Source organism: Cicer arietinum, chromosome 5 (genome assembly GCF_000331145.2).
Source record: "Cicer arietinum cultivar CDC Frontier isolate Library 1 chromosome 5, Cicar.CDCFrontier_v2.0, whole genome shotgun sequence".
In the NCBI taxonomy this organism is placed as follows: Eukaryota; Viridiplantae; Streptophyta; class Magnoliopsida; order Fabales; family Fabaceae; genus Cicer; species Cicer arietinum.
In genome coordinates, this window is record NC_021164.2 from 56871373 (window position 1) to 56891382 (window position 20010).

Sequence of the window (20010 nt, forward strand, 5' to 3'; positions counted from 1 at the left end):
ACTTACAAACCTTGTTTTCTTGTCCATGAATTACAAAACCTTCAGGTTGTTCCATATAAGTTTCTTCTTCCAGGTCACCATTTAAAAAATCTGTTTTAACATTCATCTAGTGTATCACCAGGTTATGAATAGCCGCAAGTGATATAAGCACCCTAATGGATGTTAGTCTAGTGACTGGTGAAAAAGTTTCAAAAAAATCTATATTTTCTCTTTGCCTAAAACCTTTGGCTACAAGGCGTGCCTTGTACTTATCAACAGATCCATCGGGTTTTAGTTTCTTTTTCAATATCCATTTACAACCTATTGGTTTGCAACCAGAAGGCAAGTCTACCAAATGCTAGGTCTTTTTAGACTCTAGAGAATCCATTTCATCGTTTATAGCTTCTTGCCATATAACTGCAACCAATGATGACAAAGCTTCTTTAAGATTTGCAAGATCCTCTTCTAAATTATAGGCCATATATTCTGGTCCATAATCTTTAGCAACTCTTACTCTCTTACTCCTTCAAGTTTCTATTTTGTCTTGTTTGTAGCTTTTAGTGCTTCTTGTCACAGGAACTTGACTAGGTTCGCTGCCCCCACTATTTCTCGATTTGAAAGGGAATTTATTTTCATAGAACTCAACATCATTTGATTCTATGATCACTTTCGCATTTAGGTCATAAACCCTATACGCTTTACTGTTTACTGCATACCCAATGAATACACATTCATAGGCTCTACTTGCGAGTTTAATTCGCTTGGGATCGGGGACTCTGACATAAGTCAAACAACCCCATGTTCGAAGATAAGGCAAATTAGGTTGTCTTTTCTTCATTATCTCATAAGGAGATGTTTTTCTTTGAGAATTAGGAACTCTATTCAAAACATAGCAAATAGTCAAAATAATTTCCCCTCCCCGCCAGCGAGATGCATCACCAGAGTTAAGCATAATAGTAACAACTAATTCAGTAAGAGTGATATTCTTTCTTTCAGCTTTACCAGTCATTTCAGGTGAATATGGTGCAGCAGTTTCATGTATAATTCCTTGGGTTTTATAAAATTCATTAAACAAACAGGAATCATATTTTGTTCCTCTATCGCTACGAAACCTCTTAATCTTTTTACTAAATTGATTTTCAATTTCAGTTACAAAGATCTTAAACATGTCAAGCGCTTCACTTTTATTTTTCATAAGATATACAAAGGTAAAGTCAGATCAATCGTCAATGAAAGTGATGAAATAACGTTTTCCATTTCTGGTTAGCGTTCCATTAAGTTCACATATATCAAAGTGTATTAAGTCTAGAGGTTCAGATTCTCTAACTACTGATTTATGTGATCTCTTAGTTATTTTAGCTTGACTGCAAAAATCACATTTTTCGAAATCCTTTAGAGATAACTTTGGAATTAAGCCTAAATTACTTAAGTTTGAAATCACACATTTGTTCATATGACAGAGTCTAGCATGCCAAATATTAAAATCACACAACATGTAAGCAGAATGAGACATTTTATTGATTTCAACATTCAATTTAAACATGTCGTCAGTGGCGTACCATTTCCCAACAAAAATACCATTTTTAGAAATGGTGTATAAACATGCCCCTATAGATTGAGTAAACCCTACCTTATTGAGAAGAAACCCAGAAACCAGATTCTTCCTTATTTCTAGAGTGTGCATGACATCCTTCAGAATTAAGGTCTTTTCAGAGGTGAATATTAGTTCCACATCTCAAATACCAGCAACATTAATGGTGTGGGAATCTCCCAACAACACTTTCTTATCTTCAGCAACAATGTATGTTTTAAACATATCACGATCATAACATACATGGCGTGAGGCGCCAGTGTCTATCCACCATCCATTTGATCCACCAACAAGATTGATCTCAGTTATCATAGCAATGAATTGCTCTTCTGTCAAGTTAGCCTGATTAGCAGGGCCTGGCTTGTTCTCACACTTGTGTGCCATATGACCCTCTTTCCCACAGAAGAAACAGAGAAATGGGAGAGGGTCATTTCTAGGAGGTGGTTGCTGCCTAGCAATTGAGACCTTTGAAGGGTTCTCATTCTTGTTGTTGTTCTTTTCAGTGCGATTTTGAATCTTTAGTTGTTTGCCATTTGGCTTCAGAACTGCTCCGATGAATTTCTTTTTCTTGTTATTTGCCACAAGAAGAATTTCATCTTTCTGGCTTGCTTACGAGATTCCTCCTCAATTCTAAAGCGAGTTATCAGACTTTCTAGAGAAAATTCGTTTGTTTTATGCCTAAGAGAATTTTTAAAATCTTTCCATGCAGGGGGTAGTTTGTCAATAATAATAATATCAATCTGAAATTGTTCATTTAGGGACATACCTTCAGAGATGATTTCGTGAGCAATTTTCTGGATTTCATGAGACTGAGCTTCCATTGATTTGAGGTAGCAGCTAACAACATACTTTTTGAGGTAGCAGCTAACAACATACTTTTTGGCTCTAACTTCCTCAGTATCATATTTCTTCTTTAGAGCATCCCAAACATGTTTAGCAGTATTGCTTTCGGAACTGTAGTAATCATACAGATCGTTAGCAAGTCCATTAAGAATATAATGCTTACATAAGTAATCATTATGTTCTCATTGGGTTAATTCAGCAGCTATCTTATCCTTTTATGTTTGTTCACCTTCTTCTGGAACAACAGGAATGTCATCTTTCAGAACGTTGGCAACTTTTTTCGTGGTTAGAAAAAACAACATTTTTTGTTGCCATCATTTGAAATGACTTCCCTCAATTCGAAACGGTTTGTTGTAGTTAGAAGCAGAAGAACCTATCCCAGTAGTTTCGTCGGTAGACATGGCAGTTCGAAGAAACGTCTTAAAATTATTGTTTTTGAATTTCGAAAAAACTTTTAAAAAACAATTTATGCCACAGGAAATATTACTGGGTTGAGTCGCAGACTAGGTCGCTCTCTTTAAGACGTTTCGAGGCACTGCCCAAATTGTGCAAGGCAGACTATTAACCACGAAGTCCCTAGGATAAAACAGCTCAGATACTCTATATCCGAGTTCTACTACACCGTAGAAAACCGTTCTAGAATTACACCCTCAATATGGCAGTCGAATGACTGCTACTCGTAATATGGCACTAAGACCACTCGAAAGAAATAGAAGAAAAAGTAAGAAGGGGGAGAAGTGAGAAAAACCTTAGATACGAAGAGCTTTTTGATGTGATTTTCTAATTGAGGAGAATAGAGGAAATCCGCAACTAGATCTGAGAGAATCAGAGGTCCATCAGAACGTGCGCTCCAAGATGTGACCTTAGAAACGTGCGCTCCAAAATAGCTGATCACCCAAAACGTGCACTCCAAACTTAGGATTTTGATCGGGCAACAACAGAAACGTGAGACCAAAGATTAGGGTTTTGACCGGGCAAAAATCAGACGCACGAATTCAAGAAGGAAGACTGGATCAGATATTAAATGTTGACTTGGTGGAGAATAGTTACGTAATTAATGTAACAATTAGAGACAAAACGCAAGCATTCATTTCATTAAAATAAATAATTAATTTTCACATTCTAATATTACTCCTCCTCCCTCACCACTAGGGGTGGGAATAGGCCAGGCCAGGCCAGGCTTTGAAAGGCCTGAACCTGGCCTACGATGAATTTTTGAGGCATAAGCCTGGCCTACGACCTATGATAGACTTTTTTTCCGGCCTGAGTCTGGCCTACGGCCTACCATGGCCTGGCCTACGGCCTATTTAAAAGCCTTATTCACATTAAAAATAACTTTTCTAACAAAATAATTTAAAAAAAATATGAAACAAACACCCTTTAAACTCTAAAAGATGATTTTTGATTTAAAAGAATAAATCTTTTATTAAAACAAACGCACCCATTATTATCTCTCAAACAAATGGTCTCAAACAAACTCTTTTTTAAAAATATGAAACAAATACCTTTTAAACCCTAAAAAATAGTTTTTGGTTTAAAAGAATAAATTTTTTATTGAAACAAACGCACCTATTATTATCTCTCAAACAACTCATAATATTACCTCTAAACAAATCCTCTCAAACAACTCGGAATATTACCTCTCAAACAAACTCATATTCAGTAATAATAAACAATTAGGGTTTCTAAATTTATATACTAATAATATATATAAAGATAACAAATAAATAGTATTAATTTTTATAAAATATAAAGTAACAAATAAATAATATCGGTTTTTATAAAAAAATATGTTGTTTTCATACATATTTGTTGGAGTGAGTGCAATGGAAATTAGAAGAAGAAAAAATAGAGAATGAAATACATATAAAATATATATAGGCCGGCCTGTCAGACCTAATAGGCTTTTTTACAAGCCTGAGCCTGACCTATTTACATAAATAGGCTTTAAAAACAGTCTGAGCCTGACATTTTTATTAAACAGGCCAGACCATAAGTAGGCCAGGCCATAGACCCCTGTCAGACGGCCTAGCATATTCTCATCCCTACTCACCACCCCGTTGCTTCAATCTCATCCTCCAAAGTCTAATACTAATATTACTTAAATATCCATCTAATATTTAGTGAATTATAATTATAATCTAATTGATGATTACTAAATTACTATTAACTATTAGTTATTTCATATCATCACCCACTACACTTAATTATTGCCACATGCTTATTAATAACAAGAATATTTAACTTTTGACATCAGATTAACCGATTATCCCTATTTGACTTATAGACTTTTACTCATTAATTGGTTATACAACTTTTATTAATTAATTATCGTATAATTTTGACAATTATTTGATTCTAACTTCACTTAATCGATAGTTACGACATATATAGATTCTAAGTATAATTTAGAAACATAATGAAAATAATGTTTTTGAGTAATTTTCGAAAGAAATTTAAATGACAATACCAATGTTGGAATATTTCCCTTAATTCTAAAATCGTCCAAAAATAAACGAAAATGAATTCGGAAGAGAATGTTATGAACGATTTAATATTTTCTCTTAAAACTCACAAAAAGATGAGAATAGACAAGGTGCACGAATTTGGCCTTAGGTCAGACTTAAATAGTGGTTGTTAGTTTGATCAGAGTTGGTGAGACAAAAATCACTCTGGAATGATTATTTTGTTGTCAAAACAGTAAAAATATATGTTTTTGTTGCACATTATTGATTAATTTAAATAATTAATTAATTATTGTGCAACAACGATAGTACTCCACTGTTTGAACCATAACTCGTGGTACAAAAGTCCAAGTAACGCATTTTGGGTGGCTTTTGAAAGCGAGAAGTAAAACCGTCGATTTCATAGATGAACTCTTAAGCTAGATCAAATAGAATTTTAGTCCTCCATGAAATTAGGGATTAAAATAAAATTGTGTCTTTTTTATTTTTATAATTAAGTGATATAATTTGATAGAAAATGTGTTTTTATAAATTAGAAATAATAATATAATGTAATTAATTCACATGTAATCTTCCACATCATTTTTTTTACACATTATTAAAAAAAATGACACTTTATCAAGTTTTGAACTAAGATTATATTTGAGGACTAAATATGGAAATAAATAAAATAAAAGACTATTTTTGTGATTCAACTAAAATAGAGAGACCAAAACTGCAACTAAGTCTAATTAATTAGTAATACAAAATAAGTAATTAAGAATAATTAATGGCTTTTGGAACTCCTTTATTGGGCCATGTGATAATGTTCTTGTTGCTAGTTGACGAAATTCGTACATAGTAGAGTTATAATTTCAATTCTCACGTGTTTTGTAATTTTTACAAGTCATATAATTTTCATGCGTCATATAATTCGCACAAATTTTTAGAATATCACACAATTCATTCAAATAAAATATATCCACTTTATGATTTTTTTTTATCTATAGTATTTGTTGAATTAATTTATTATATATTATCTCTTCAGTTGCATAATTTCTAATATGATTAACGACTTGGATTGTTATTTAAGAATAATTGAATAATCTTTTACATTAAGGTAAAGATAAAAAAAATTATTGCTTTTTATTATATTCTTATAGAAAAATTATTTAAATAAAAAAGAATAAAAATATGGAAAATATAGTCAAAATAAAGTGAGATAGGTGATGCCAATTTATCATGTTTAAAGATATTTTAATAATATATTAACGTTATTTTATTAGTCTATCGATATTATTTATAAAAAAAAAATTTAAAAAATGTAGGAGATGTCGTCGCCTCTGCTCACGCTAATATTTATAGGTTTACATCTTTTATCTTCAGAACCCAACAAATCGAGTTTCTTCACCAAAATCTAGCATGGGGATAGAATATTTGGAAAAAAAGCAAAAATATTTACAGGTTTGATATAATTATTTACCAATTTTTAGAAGATTTTTATTTATGGCTTTGTCTTATATATTATATCCACATACATCTTCTTGTGTGTGGCGTCTTGGACACAACTCTCGTCTAATTGTCAAATAATATAAGTGAAAATAAAAAAACTTGTATTCAAATTTCATAGTTTAAAATATAGTTCAAAATTCAATCTATTATTTAGATTGTCATGAAATATTCAAGATTGTAAAATGAAAACACAAAAGTAATATATAGAAGATAAATAACTTTGATCGGTTTGCTTACTGTTCGACTTGAAAGTTTGCATCTAATCTATGAATTCAAACTGAAAAGTTCAAAATTTTGATCTGATTGTTTATATCGTACTTTGCTAGCTATTAATTCTTATACAAATAATTGGTCTATTGGTTAAGTACCGCCTCATCTCATTTTCACTATCAATTGAATCAACTCAATTGGCTTAATTGATAATGAAAATGAGATGAAGCGGGATAAGAGGGTGTTACACAAACAAACACTTCTTGAAGCTGACAGAAACCTTGCTAAATCATCGATGATTGAAAACCACCTATTGGAACTCATAAAGCTCGACGTGGATAAATCATTAACACTTTGATATGGTGAAATTTCTCATCTATCTTTCTTTCCCTCATGCATTCTTTGTTGTTTCTCTACATTTGATTTCATGAGTGAGTTATTTTTTCCGCGGAGTTTGCAAAGGTTGTAGCATCGCTTAATAGGATGAAGGAGATGAAGAATAAACGAATGGCTGAAATAGAAGCAATAATGCGCAACAAGGGAGCTGAGTCCAATTCCAACCTCAATCCTTCTGAAGTTGGACCAATGGTTTGCCTAAACCCAAATGAAGGTTAGAAAGTTTGACCTTAAAGTATGTAGAAATGCTTTTCCTAGTACTTTTATAAATAAACAAGTTTATGGATTAAATGGTTAAGATTTTTTATTTTTTATTTTTTTAAATAAACACTTTTTTTAATGGCCAATATAACCCACTTTTAAAATTAAATATCAATACATCCTATTAATACACATTAGTAAGAAGTCGTGTTTTGAGTGAATGCAAGTCACAAAGACATGACGATTTCAAACTCCGACATTGAATTAATTTTTTTATTTTTTCTTTAATTTTTTTATAAGAAGTCATCTTTTACAAGAATGACTTTGTAATACTTTTGTAATTTTTTTTTTTTAAATTTATCAAATAACGCAAAAAAAAAAAGTAAATATAATAAAACAATCATTATCAATAATAATAATAATAATAATAATAATAATAATAATAATAATAATAATAATAATAATAATAATAATAATATTAAAAATACATAAAATTACAACAAAAAATTATCTTTAACAATACTTTTAAGTATAAATCATTATTTGACATAATTGCTTTGCACAAACATCATGGGTCTTCCTTGCTGAATTAAATGATGAATCAATTGGGCCAAAAACTTATTGGCCCAACAACCTCTCTTCTAAATTTGGCAAACTAACTTAGATGTTGTTAAGATAATTACTTTCCATATTTTCAGATATGACAATTACAAGAAGCTTTTAAGTAGTAACTAATTGTCATATAAATAGAGAAACTCATTATATGAATGAGAATAATCACAGTTGCAGAAAACACAAGGAGAAAAGAGGGAAAATTCTAGAAGCTTGGTGAATATGAGAAAAAAACTTATGAATTAACACCATTGTAATCTTAATTTGATCAATATTGGAACTTTTCTTTTGGATTAGGTCCCCAGATTGTAGGAGCATTGCTCTGAACTGGTTTAACAATTTTGTGGTGTCTTGTGTTTAATTTCTTCATCTGTTTCAATTCCATTGTCGGCAAATTCCAATTTTAGTTATAGATCAACAGAACCAAACCAGATCAACACATAAGTTGAGCTTATTAGTGCATTTTGAAGTTTTCTGGTCTTAAATCTCAACGATTCATGTTAGAGCATTGGTTCAAGATCGTGCAGGGATGACAATAACCAAATTCGATATAGAGAACTTTAATGGCAAAAATGATTTTTGGTTATCGACGCTTAAAAAGCAAGTTATTCTTGTTCAACAAGGGTTAGGTGGAGCATTGCAAGGAGAAAAGGGGTTAGCTAATACACTCTCAGAGAAAAAAAATGACATTATGGAGAAAACACATAGTATATATGAAAATCTCAGCTTAGGAGACAAGCCATTGAGAGAGGTGTCCAAAGAGAATACAACAACTGCAATATGGCTTAAGCTGGAAAATCTCTATATGAATAAGTCATTAGCAAATTGAGTATATCTGAAAAAAAAAATGTATAACTTTAAGATGCATTCAGGGAAAACCATGGAATAACCCATTGATGAGTTGAACAAGATTGTTCTTGATCTTGAAAATATAGAAGTAAATATTGATGATGAATATCAAGCTTTAACCTTGGTAAGTTCCTTAGCTAGCTCTTATGAGAATTTAAATGACAGTCTTGTGTATGGAAAAGTCTCTCTAAGTCTTGAATATGTTCAATCAACTCTTATTTCAAAAGAACTGAAGTCAAGGAGGAACATGGAAATAAAGGCTTATTTGAAAAGGTGGCTCTAACAAGAACTGGTCAAAACAAAAGAAGAAAAACAAGTGAAAGGATAAAGATAAAAACAATAAAAGGTGTTTTGTGTGCAAGAAGGAATGACACTCCAAAAAGGATTATCCTACAAGAAAATTGAAGAAGAAGAATTATGACACTGATAATAAGGCTTGAAATGTTTATATGTCATTAGATGGTTATTATGATGTTGAGGTACTCATGGCTTTAACAACCATTGAAGATGATCTTTGGATTCTAGACTCAGGTTGTTCATTCCATATGACACCAAACAAGCATTGGTTCATTGGTTACAAGGAGATAGATGGTGGAAAAGTAGTAATGGAAAACAAATTAGTTTGTGAGGTAACTAGCTTTGGCTCCATTAGGTTGAAACTTGATGATGGAGTGGAAAGGGTTATCTCAGGAGTAAGGCATGTTCCAGGACTGAAAAGGAATCTTTCGTCTCTAAGAATGCTGGAGGAATTAGGTTGTGCTTACAAGGTTGAAACAGGGATCCTCAAATTGATAAAGGGTGTTATGGTAGTCATGAAAGGCTATATGGATCATGGTATATACATACTGAAGGGAAAGACAATTACTGACACAAATGAAACAATAGCCACAAAAATTGACATGACTAGTCTATGGCATCAAAGACTAGGTCATTAATTCCAAGGGTATGCAAATTCTGAGCAAACAATGTGTGTTTGGAAAGGATATAATTTAAGGCTTGAAGTTTTGTGAACACTACATTTTTGAAAAACTTGACATAGTCAGATTTAACACAGATACACATTGTACTAAGCGGGCACTATACTACATTCATAGTGACTTATGTGGACCAACCAAGGTTGCTTCTCATAGAGGTAACAAATATTTCATAACCTTCCTTGATGATTTTAGTAGAAAAGTTTGGATCTATTTGCTAAAAAGTAAAGATGAGGAGACCCTTAAAGTTTTCAAAGAAGAAAGAGTTATGATTGAAAATAAAACTAATAGGAGAATTAAAAATATAAGGACTGTGAGACATACCTCTCAGAAAAAAGGCTTAGCTGAGAGGATGAATAGGACACCCTTGGAAACGATGAGGTGTCTATTTTCCAAAGTTGGTATGTCTATCAAATTTAGGGCTGAAGTTGTCCAAACAAATAGTCATTTAGTCAATTTGAGTCCATCTTTAGTCATAAAGTTTAAGACTCATCAAGGAGTTTGGACTGGACGAGCTCCCAACTAAAACAACTTAAAGTGCTTGAATGTGTAGCTAACTTTCATGTTAATGAAGGCAAGCTGGTGCCAAGAGCCAATAAAGGATATCTTGTAGGATATCCAAATGGTGTGAAAGGATTCAGAATATGGTGTCTTGATGATAGAAAATGTATTATCGGTAGAGATGTGAATTTCCAAGAAATCGAACTATACCAGTCAATTACAAGTTCAATTGACCAGGCTAATTATCAAAAGGATTGTGATAGGTTTGAGCTTAAGGTGGAGCACACAGATAAGTCAACCACTCAAGCTAATAAAGTCCAAAATGCTACAACAGAACCAACTGATGAAACTTATGTTATTGAAGCTGACAACACTAATGATGACTATCAACTAGCTATATATAGAAAGAAGACAAATAAAATTGTCTCAAAGGTATGTTTATGTATACATGGTTAGCTATGTCTTCTATACATCTGAAGAAATTCATAGCAATGAACCAAGAACATTTCCTGAAGCAATCAAATATAAAGACAATCAAAAGTGGATGCTAGAAATGACTGAGGAACTAAATTCTTTAGTTAAGTTTTGGGAAGTAAATGGATTTTCAAAAGAAATGAGGGTATTTCTGGTATTGAATTACCAAGGTTCAAAGCTAAATTGGTAGCCAAGGGATTCACACAAATGGAAGGCACAAAGTATAGTGAGATTTTCTCACTTTAGTCAAACACTTATACATTTGAATTATATTGTCTATGGTGGCTCAATTTGATATGGAATTGAAGCGAATTGATGTCAAGACAACATTTGTACATGTAGATCTAAAAACAACCATACTCATGCAACAACCTAATGGTTTTGAAGTCAAAGGAAATGAGGATTGGGTATGTCACTTAAAGAGGTCCTTGTATGAACTCAAACAATCCCCAAGGAAATGGTATCTCAAGTTTAATTCCTTCATGATGAAGCATAAGTATGCTACGAGTAATTATGTTTGTTGCATTTACTTTAAGCAGCTACAAAGATAGATGCAAGTTAATCATATGTCAAAGTGGCCACCTCAACAAAGTATTAAGCTAATTCAACATGGCAGATGCTAAGCCTACCAACTTGCCTCTAACTCAACATTTTAAACTTTCAAATGCCATGTCACTTGAAGATTAGAGTAAGCAAGAGCTCATGAAAGAGATACCATATGTCATTGCGATTGGTAGCATAATGTATGCTATGATCTATTGCAGACCAGATATTGCTCACAGTGTAAGTGTCACAAGCATATTCATGAGCAATCCTGAAAGGGAGCATTGGGAGGCTGTCAAATGGATCATATAATATTTGACAGGGACTTGGGAAACTGGACTAGTCTATTGCAGAAATCAATCAACAAGTCAGCCTGTTCAAGGGTTTGTAGAATGAGATTATGCTGAACACATAGATAAAAGAAGGTCACTAATGTTTTCACTCTATTTGGAAACACTATAAGTTGGAAAGAAAATCTGCAGCATACAGTGGCTTTCTCAAACCACTGAAGCTGAATACATAGCACTCACTAAAGCTGTTAAGGAAGGGATATGGATTCAAAGGCTGGTAACTAAATTGGGACTGAAGCAGTAGTCCATAACTTGTATACATTGTGATAGTCAAAGTGCCTTACATTTGAGTAGGAATTCAATGCACCACAAAAGGACTTCATTAGAGACTTCATTGAAAGAGGAGACATTGAAGTAGAGAAGGTGTACACTAGTGAAAATCCAATTTACATGATCACTAAAGCTGTACAAATTAGCAAGTTCAGGCATTGTCTGAACCTGTTAAGAATCAATGATGAATGAAGGTGATAAAAGGGTCAAAATTCGAGTGATAGAGGTTCCACTCTATGAAGATTTGTACCAAAGTGGAGATCTGTTTAATGCTTTGGCACAAACATCACGAGCCTTCTTTGTTGAATTAAATGGTAAATCAACTGGTCCAAAAGCTTGGCCAACAACTTCTCTTCCAAAGCTGGCCAACTAACTTAGTGGTTGTTAGTTAGTTACTTTCTATTTTCAGTTATGACAATCATAGGAAGCTTTTAAGTTGTAACTAGTTGTCATATAAATAGAGAAACTCACTATGTGAATGAGAATCATCAAAATTGCAAAAAACTCAGCGAGAAAAGAGATAAAATCCAGGGAGCTTTGTGAATATGAGAAAAAAAGCTTGTGAATTAACACCATTATAATCTTTGATCCATAATGGAACTTTTCTTTGGGTTGTAACCCCAGATTATTCTAAAATGGGTTAACCATTCTTTAGTGTCTTGTGTTTAACTTCTTCATCTGTTTCAATTTCATTTTATCCAGATTCGAATTTCAGTTATGAATCAACAGAACCAGATCAACACATAAGATGAGCTTATTAGTGCAAATTGAAGTTTTCTAGTCTTAACATTCTTAAAAAATTTCATGAATTTATATTATTAATTATTATTTTATTATATTTACATTTTTTTTTACTGTTTTTAATAAAACAAAGAATGAAAATAAAAAGTAGTGTAAAATCACTACTGCGAAAGGTGATTTTTTAAAATAAAATAAAAAATAAATAAATAAATTTAATTAAAAGTCTGAATTTATTCTTAATTTTAGTCTTAAATTTTTTTCAATATCGACAAAGTTTTACATATTACGAAAACTAATTTAAATATGAATTTTTTTAAAAAAAAACTAAAATAAAACAACGATGACTAAAATAAAAATATGATATATCTATAAGTATTAAAAAAAAAGGAAAGGACTAAAGATAAAACATAATATAAGAAAAACATCTTTAAACCATTTTTTTTCAATACATGCACTTTTTTTTTTTTTCACTTATAGAATTTTGGTTTCAAACAGCTCAAGATGGTGGAGAAGAGTCAAGTAGATTGACAAATGATACTACTAAGCTGACACCAACCAAATCTGAACCAGATGTGGATGGGTAAATTTAATAATGGGTAGTTTGTCAACCCACAATTTTAACTATATGTGTGATCCGAGCCAGAAGAATAAAAATAATATGTCATTGTTATGAACTTTCATTTTAACTTCTTTCCCTTTTCTACGTCACTCAAGAGTAAACATATGTTATTGCTTCCTACATGCACTTGTCAATCCCAAACATATATGCTATTGCTATTATCAAATCCATCTAATTGATTTAAATTTATTTATTTTTTTTGTTATATTAGATGAATTAGACAGGTTTAGATAAATATATTATTTTACTGTCCCTATTCGATCCAGTTCCAACTTCCAACTAATATTTGTTGTTGCATTGGAAATTACATCAAATCACCAGAAGATTAGAGAAGTAAACATGCTCACATTCTTAATTAGTAAGGAAATATATGATTTTACCAAGATCAAATTGGAGGCACCGCTTTTTTTGTTTTTATTTTTATTTTTATTTAGCTATTAAGATGATTAATAATTAAAATGTTTTTCCTTAGCTAGTAAAGGCTATTATGATCACAACACCACTTGGATTAGATTTCTGCACCGTTTTGTTGTTTTGCTTAAACACTAATATTTGATTTGCTTAGTAGCTAAGTGTTTACAAGCCTATAAAAGACATTGCGTCCATCCTCATTTGTATAAAATTCAAATATAGTGTTAAAAGATAATTTTCTTCCTCTAAACTCTCTATTTTCGGGGTTAAACCTGTGTTTATTTATACGTCCTATAGATATTATGTTTGTTAACAAAAATATTAAGTGGACACTCATACACTACTCAAATGATATTTTAAGAGAAGAATAAATACAAAATATGATGTGATATGTCAGTAATGAAATAAGAAGAGAGATAAAGAAAAAAAAATGTTGAATGAGTGTTGACAAATTAGAAATGTTCATGTATCATTGTTGATTGGTAAATGCATCCTAAGATACTTTTCTTTTCCCCATAATGAGTTTCCCTCCCCAAGGTTGATGGAATGGTAGCTTTTATTGGGTCATAAGGAGATTGTGAGATAATGATAGACTTAAAGAGTGAAGACATGAGAAGAGGGTTGAATTGTGTTTGACTAAGTTGATAATTTTTTCATTATTTGATTAAATTGGTTCAGACTTGATGATTTACTTGGAGAAGAAACAATAACAAAACTAATGAGTGCAGGAATAAAGTGACACAATTAATTTATTATGATTCGCCACTAACTTGGCTACATCAAGTCCATTCACTCAAAATGATTTAATCCACTAATTCAACAACTTGAATTACAAAGCACTTGACCCTCCAATCCAATCTTCTTAAATTGCCTGACAACCCCAAACTTTTGTGGAACACAATCACATTGACTCTACCAATCAAGTCTTCTCCACACAACCTAACAACCCTAGATTATTGAAGGCACACTAACACAATTATCAGGTTTGAATATAAAGGTTTGAAACTTGAGTAGTTGCTTCTAACAAGCTGATTATAACACTAATTATCACACTCTAAGAAGAACACTTAGAAAATATTTCTTATTCGAACAAGTGTTTCTCTCTTTGAACTCTAAAATGATCTCATTAAAAAATAATTATAAACATGTTTTTTTTATCATATATATATGTTCATAAGCCAATTTTTTACTTCTGAATCCAATTTGAGCAATTCTTCTATATTGATTACGTTCATATTTGTTCAGATTGCGTTTGTAAGTTCTTCAGATGGGTTCTGTTTGTATTTTATTTAGATTGAGTTTGTAAATTTTCAGATTGATACTGTTCGTATTTTGTTAAGATTGAGTTTGTAAATTTTTTAAATTGATATTGTTCGTATTTTGTTATGATTTCTTTCGCAAATAATAAATATATTTTCTTATGAGTGTTTTTCTTGTAGACAATTCTTGATCATATCTTCTTGTAAGTAGTTCATATTTTCGTCTAAATAATTCATATCTTCTTGTAGATAAATCTTGATCAAATTTTCTTATGATAAATCTTGATCAAATGTTCTTGTAAATAATTCATATCTTCTTATGATATATGTTAATTAAATCTTCTTGTAAATAATTCATATCTTTTTGTGATAAATCTTGATCGAATCACCTTGTAAATAATTCATATCTTATTGTTGATAAGATGTTGATCATATATTCTTCAAATCTTAACCATATCTTCTTTTCAACTTGGTCAAAGATTTTCTTCAATTATAAATTTGAATCAAAACTTATTTTAGATTATCTTCAAAAACACGAATCTTCTTTCATACTATGTGAAGTCAAATATATTGTTCTCATAAAATACTTTTGTTAACATCAAAACCCTAAGTATAAAATTAACTTGGTTCTAACAAAGAGCACTTAGTCAAAACATCAACAATATATCATGTTCAACCTCTACTTTTTTATCTAATATAAACAATTACTCACACTTGATACATCAACAATCTCCTCATCAAGTTTGAGTCTATCTACTTTTTCTTTTGTCTTAGTCTTATCAAGATCTTTCCGTCAAATAGTATTTGATTGAAATCCCTTTGCAAGATGGTAAACTAAAGGTATGGAGAGTAGGAAATGAGAAGATGAATGTACAAGATTTATAATGGTTCACTATCCATCTGACAACTACATCTTGTCCCTTCAACCCGATAGATTTTCCACTAAACGGTCAACTGACCAACAACCACTAGAGTATACTTTTATCAACTTACTATACTCAAGTCTTTCCAAACTTCTGGATTGGTATCATCAAGTACTTTGAGGAAAACGCTTCTATTGGACAAAGTTACAATGGATATACAACTACAGAAGAAACAAATAACTCTTTGTGGGAGGATACATTATTTAAGCTCACAATTATAAGATAAAACTGTTTTTTGATGTAATATATTGAGTGTTATCTTTTCACTTATTTTTTTGGTGCTACTGGCCTTTTTTTTTTTCGCTTAGCTTTTGGCTTTTTCACTTCTTGTTTTCCTTTTTTTTTTCCTTCTCTCATATTTTGGATTTTTACATATTGCTTGGAAGAGTTGAATCATTTGCTAATAATGTATGATTATAAATTTGTTGAAAACCCATTTACGTTGATATGTCAGATATTGCTTCTTTTCAAGTAATTTATCAGGAACTCAGGTGAGAGCGCCACTAAAGTGTTGGGGTGTCCTTTCACGAGAGCAATAACAAACTAAATGCTCTAGAGTTACAAGAGAATTTGACACAAAATTTCTACCCAAAATCTTAAGCCATTAGGAATATGGGTCACCACTTTTATATATCCAACATTGAACTTATTCATTGTCGATGTGGGACTTAACCACTCACATTTGAATCCAACAATCTTCTCCTTCAAGTGTGAGTCTCCCACATCCTATACTTGCACTAGTTAGGAAGACTTTCAATTAAGGATTCATTAGACCAGAATCCACTCTCGCTCTTATACCAAGCCGAACCATGGTTGTGATACCACTTGTTGGGGAGTACGAGAGAGCTCCGGATCAACAACGGATCAAATGCTCCAAGATCCTCAATATACTTTTATTAGAGTTAGCCCTATAGACCAACAAATTTTCCTTGATTATTATTTGTATCATGAGACTTACTATTAATTATATAATAATATGAGACATTTTGATTTATTATATGGATTTATTTAAAGCATAATGAAGTCATTAGAATAATTAGTATGTTTAATGGAACATTAAGTGTGACTTAATTGTGAGACTCCATTGAGCACATGACACTATTCTTAAATTATTTGAAGGAAAGTTTTACTGTTAAATGAGACAATATTAATGCATAGAGACTATTATGTCAGTAAACTGATGATCACATCTCACAAGTCATGGATATGAGATATCAACTCTTCACATAGATATAAATATTATGAGTGATATTTGTACTAGATTGATCCGATGTAAGAATGTTACACAACAGTCATGCAAGTGTCACTAATGATACTAATGTGACCATAGTGAATAGTCCTTTGACTTGAAGTATCCCTACTTGGAGAGTTGTATCACTACAAGAAAACTCTTCATATGTGAAGGACAAAATCCTCACGAAGGAGGGAAAATCAGCCGCACTAGGCAAATTTGTGGCGGTCTAAGGTAACCACAAATAATCCAGTTACAAAGTTTTGTGGCAGACAAAATGATCACAAATGTTGGTTTTTTTGTTGTCATCTGTGATGACTTAAGCGGCCACAAAATTATGACGCAGAAGTTCGCCACAAATTTGTGAGGACTTAGGCCTCCACAAATGATAAATTTGATAAATAAATAAAAAAAAAAAACAAAAAACTACAATTTTAAGAGTTAAAACCGCCACAAACTGTCTCATTTTTTAGGGTTTAGACCACCTCAAAGGATGAAGATGATGAATAAAAACACAGTTGCGAGAGTTTAGGCCTCGGCAAATGGGTAACATTATCAAAAAAATAATTTTATAAAATTTGAAATTAAAATTAAAAAATTTATTATAGATAAAAAAATAATATTAATATAATTTTAAAAATGAAAATATAAATTTAAATAAAATATTAAAGATAAAAACAAAAATAAATTTAAATATTATTTTAATTATTACTACCAAACAAAATAAAACATTTCAAAATAACTACATTTTAATTTGAGTAAATTTTTTATAATTTAAATATTTCACTAACACTTTTTTTTAACTAATCTTACTAACATGAAAGTTTAAAAATAATATTATAACCAATTTTTAAAATAATATATTCTACATTCTAAAATAAAATATCAACACAATAAAAATAATTTATAACTATATAACATTTTTTTAATAATAATTAAATAAATTACTAATCTATATTTAAAATGTATTCCATACTAACTTGATGCAGGATAGTGTTTGACTTCACAATCAATCTAATAACACCACTATCAAAATAAGAATTAAATAATATTCATTAAATAAATAAATTTAAATAAAAATAAAATAAAATTAGAAAACAAAACATAAAATAAAAACTTATTGAAACTCAAGAGAGAAGGTAGAGAGAAAAGTTGGAGGAAAACAAAAGTCGAAGAAAATCATTTGTAGAGAGAAAATTTAGAGATAATGTAGAGAGAAAATTTTGAAAGAATGTAGAAATAAGAAGTAAGAGAAGAGAGATACATACAGGGAGAAAAGAGGATATTTGTGGCGGTCAAAACAACCACAAAATGCCAATGACTCTATTGCATTTGTGGCGGTCAAAACAACCACAAAATGTCAATGACTCTATTGCCTTTTTTGGTGGTCTGGATCTTCAAGAAAGGTTGTCTTTGTGACAATTTAAATCCTAAAAAATGATGAACGGTCATACTTTGTGGCGGTTTAATTCCAATCTTCTGATTTTGTGAGGGTATATACCGCTACAAAATCCTGATGAGGGTATTAGTTACCACAAATTCAAATAATTTTTGTTACCACAAATTAAGCTCGTTGTGAGGGTATTAGTTACCACAAATTCAAATAATTTTTTTCCCCAATAATTTTGGGACCGTTTTATACCGTCACAAATGTTATAATAAGCCAAAAAATAAATTTTTTATGTGTGAAGGCTTTTTCATCAACTAATAACAACCAATTTGAATTTTAGTATTTGTGAAGACTTTTTCAGTCAATAATTTGTGAGGGTTTTTTTGGTCACAATATCTTTTTTAAGCTGGCCACAAATGGAGTGTTTTCTTGTAGTGTATACTTTAAGGCCATCAAACATTATCTTTAATAGGACAATCATAACGGTGGTTATTGGATCTACAATAAACCATGTAGAGAAGTGTGAGTGATGTAGATAAGATTCATTCCTCCTACATAATAGGAATTGTGTCTTGGACCTCTTGACATAGTGATATTTTAATGTGGCATATACTAGAAAATCTAAATAATATACTTTTAATACACACATAAGGATCCAATTATCATATGCAATGTAAATCTTGAAGGATTTTGTGCTAGATACTGTAGTGATCAATCTTTTCTTGTGTTGTCTTTGATTACATAAGAAGTGAGTGTTTATTCAATTTAGACGAATGGTCATGCCTTCTCATGTGTTACTTCTACTTCAGATTAAATTATTAGAGAATCATGATTATATTTCAATATCATCTATATATTTTGATCATTAATTATCTGCCCACTTAAATACATGTTAGTAAATAAATTGTTTTTATTCAATATTCTTATAGAAAACCACTCAAATAAACGAGTGTATCAATGTGATTTAAACTTTTTATAATTTTTTTTTCTTTTTTAAAAATTAATATTTATTTTTCTTTTTTCATATTTAATATTTTCTTTTGTTAACTTTTTCATCAACTACATAAAAAATATATAAAATATTTTTTTTTCCTAATTTCCAATTTTTACGTAACACACCTTGTAAAAAAGTATTAAACTAAATGATGATATTGTGGTTGATTGTATAAATAAAAATTATGTTGATAAAAAATAAATAATATTTATTTACTAAAAAGAATATTACTCAAGTTTTACATTAATATATTAAAAAAATATCAATTTGAGTAAGTAATAAAAAAAACACAAAAAAAGTACTAGAAGGTGGTTTTTTGAAATGTTACTAAAGAGGAGTACATGATAGTAAAGAGAGTACTTTTGTTGTCCAAATAAAAATATATGTACGTTGTTAATCTACACTCTAAAATTAAAAAATGTAGATTAATAACTTACACATGTTTTGATCTTTAATAATTAAAATGAAATTTCCAAGTTATTCTTCAATTTTACTTATTTAAATAGTAAAGTGTACTTTTTGTCCAAAAATATATAGATTGCTAATTTGTACTTACATAAAAAGAGATAGGTATAAATTAACAACAACAAAAATCACACACATAAATATATATATATATATATATATATATATATATATATATATATTATAGACACAAATATATATTTATTTGTATATATTTTTTTTTTTTAC

General features: G+C 30.5%; 1 protein-coding gene and 1 long non-coding RNA gene across 2 annotated transcripts; one reads left to right on the forward strand and one right to left on the reverse strand.

Annotated features, from left to right (window-relative positions):
* Nucleotides 1-1714: 1714 nt before the first annotated feature.
* LOC140920523 (uncharacterized) lies at nucleotides 1715-2814 on the reverse strand. Its single transcript, XM_073368811.1, has 3 exons — nucleotides 2759-2814; nucleotides 2337-2524; nucleotides 1715-2178 (listed from the first exon to the last, which is right to left on the reverse strand). Exons 1-3 carry the CDS (start codon nucleotides 2812-2814, stop codon nucleotides 1715-1717), a joined length of 708 nt encoding a protein of 235 aa, XP_073224912.1.
* A 3424-nt stretch (nucleotides 2815-6238) lies between these two features.
* Nucleotides 6239-13254, forward strand: LOC140920223 (uncharacterized). Its single transcript, XR_012162943.1, has 3 exons — nucleotides 6239-6941; nucleotides 7042-7189; nucleotides 12986-13254. It is a non-coding gene; the product is annotated as an uncharacterized lncRNA (long non-coding RNA).
* The last annotated feature ends 6756 nt before the right edge of the window (nucleotides 13255-20010 follow it).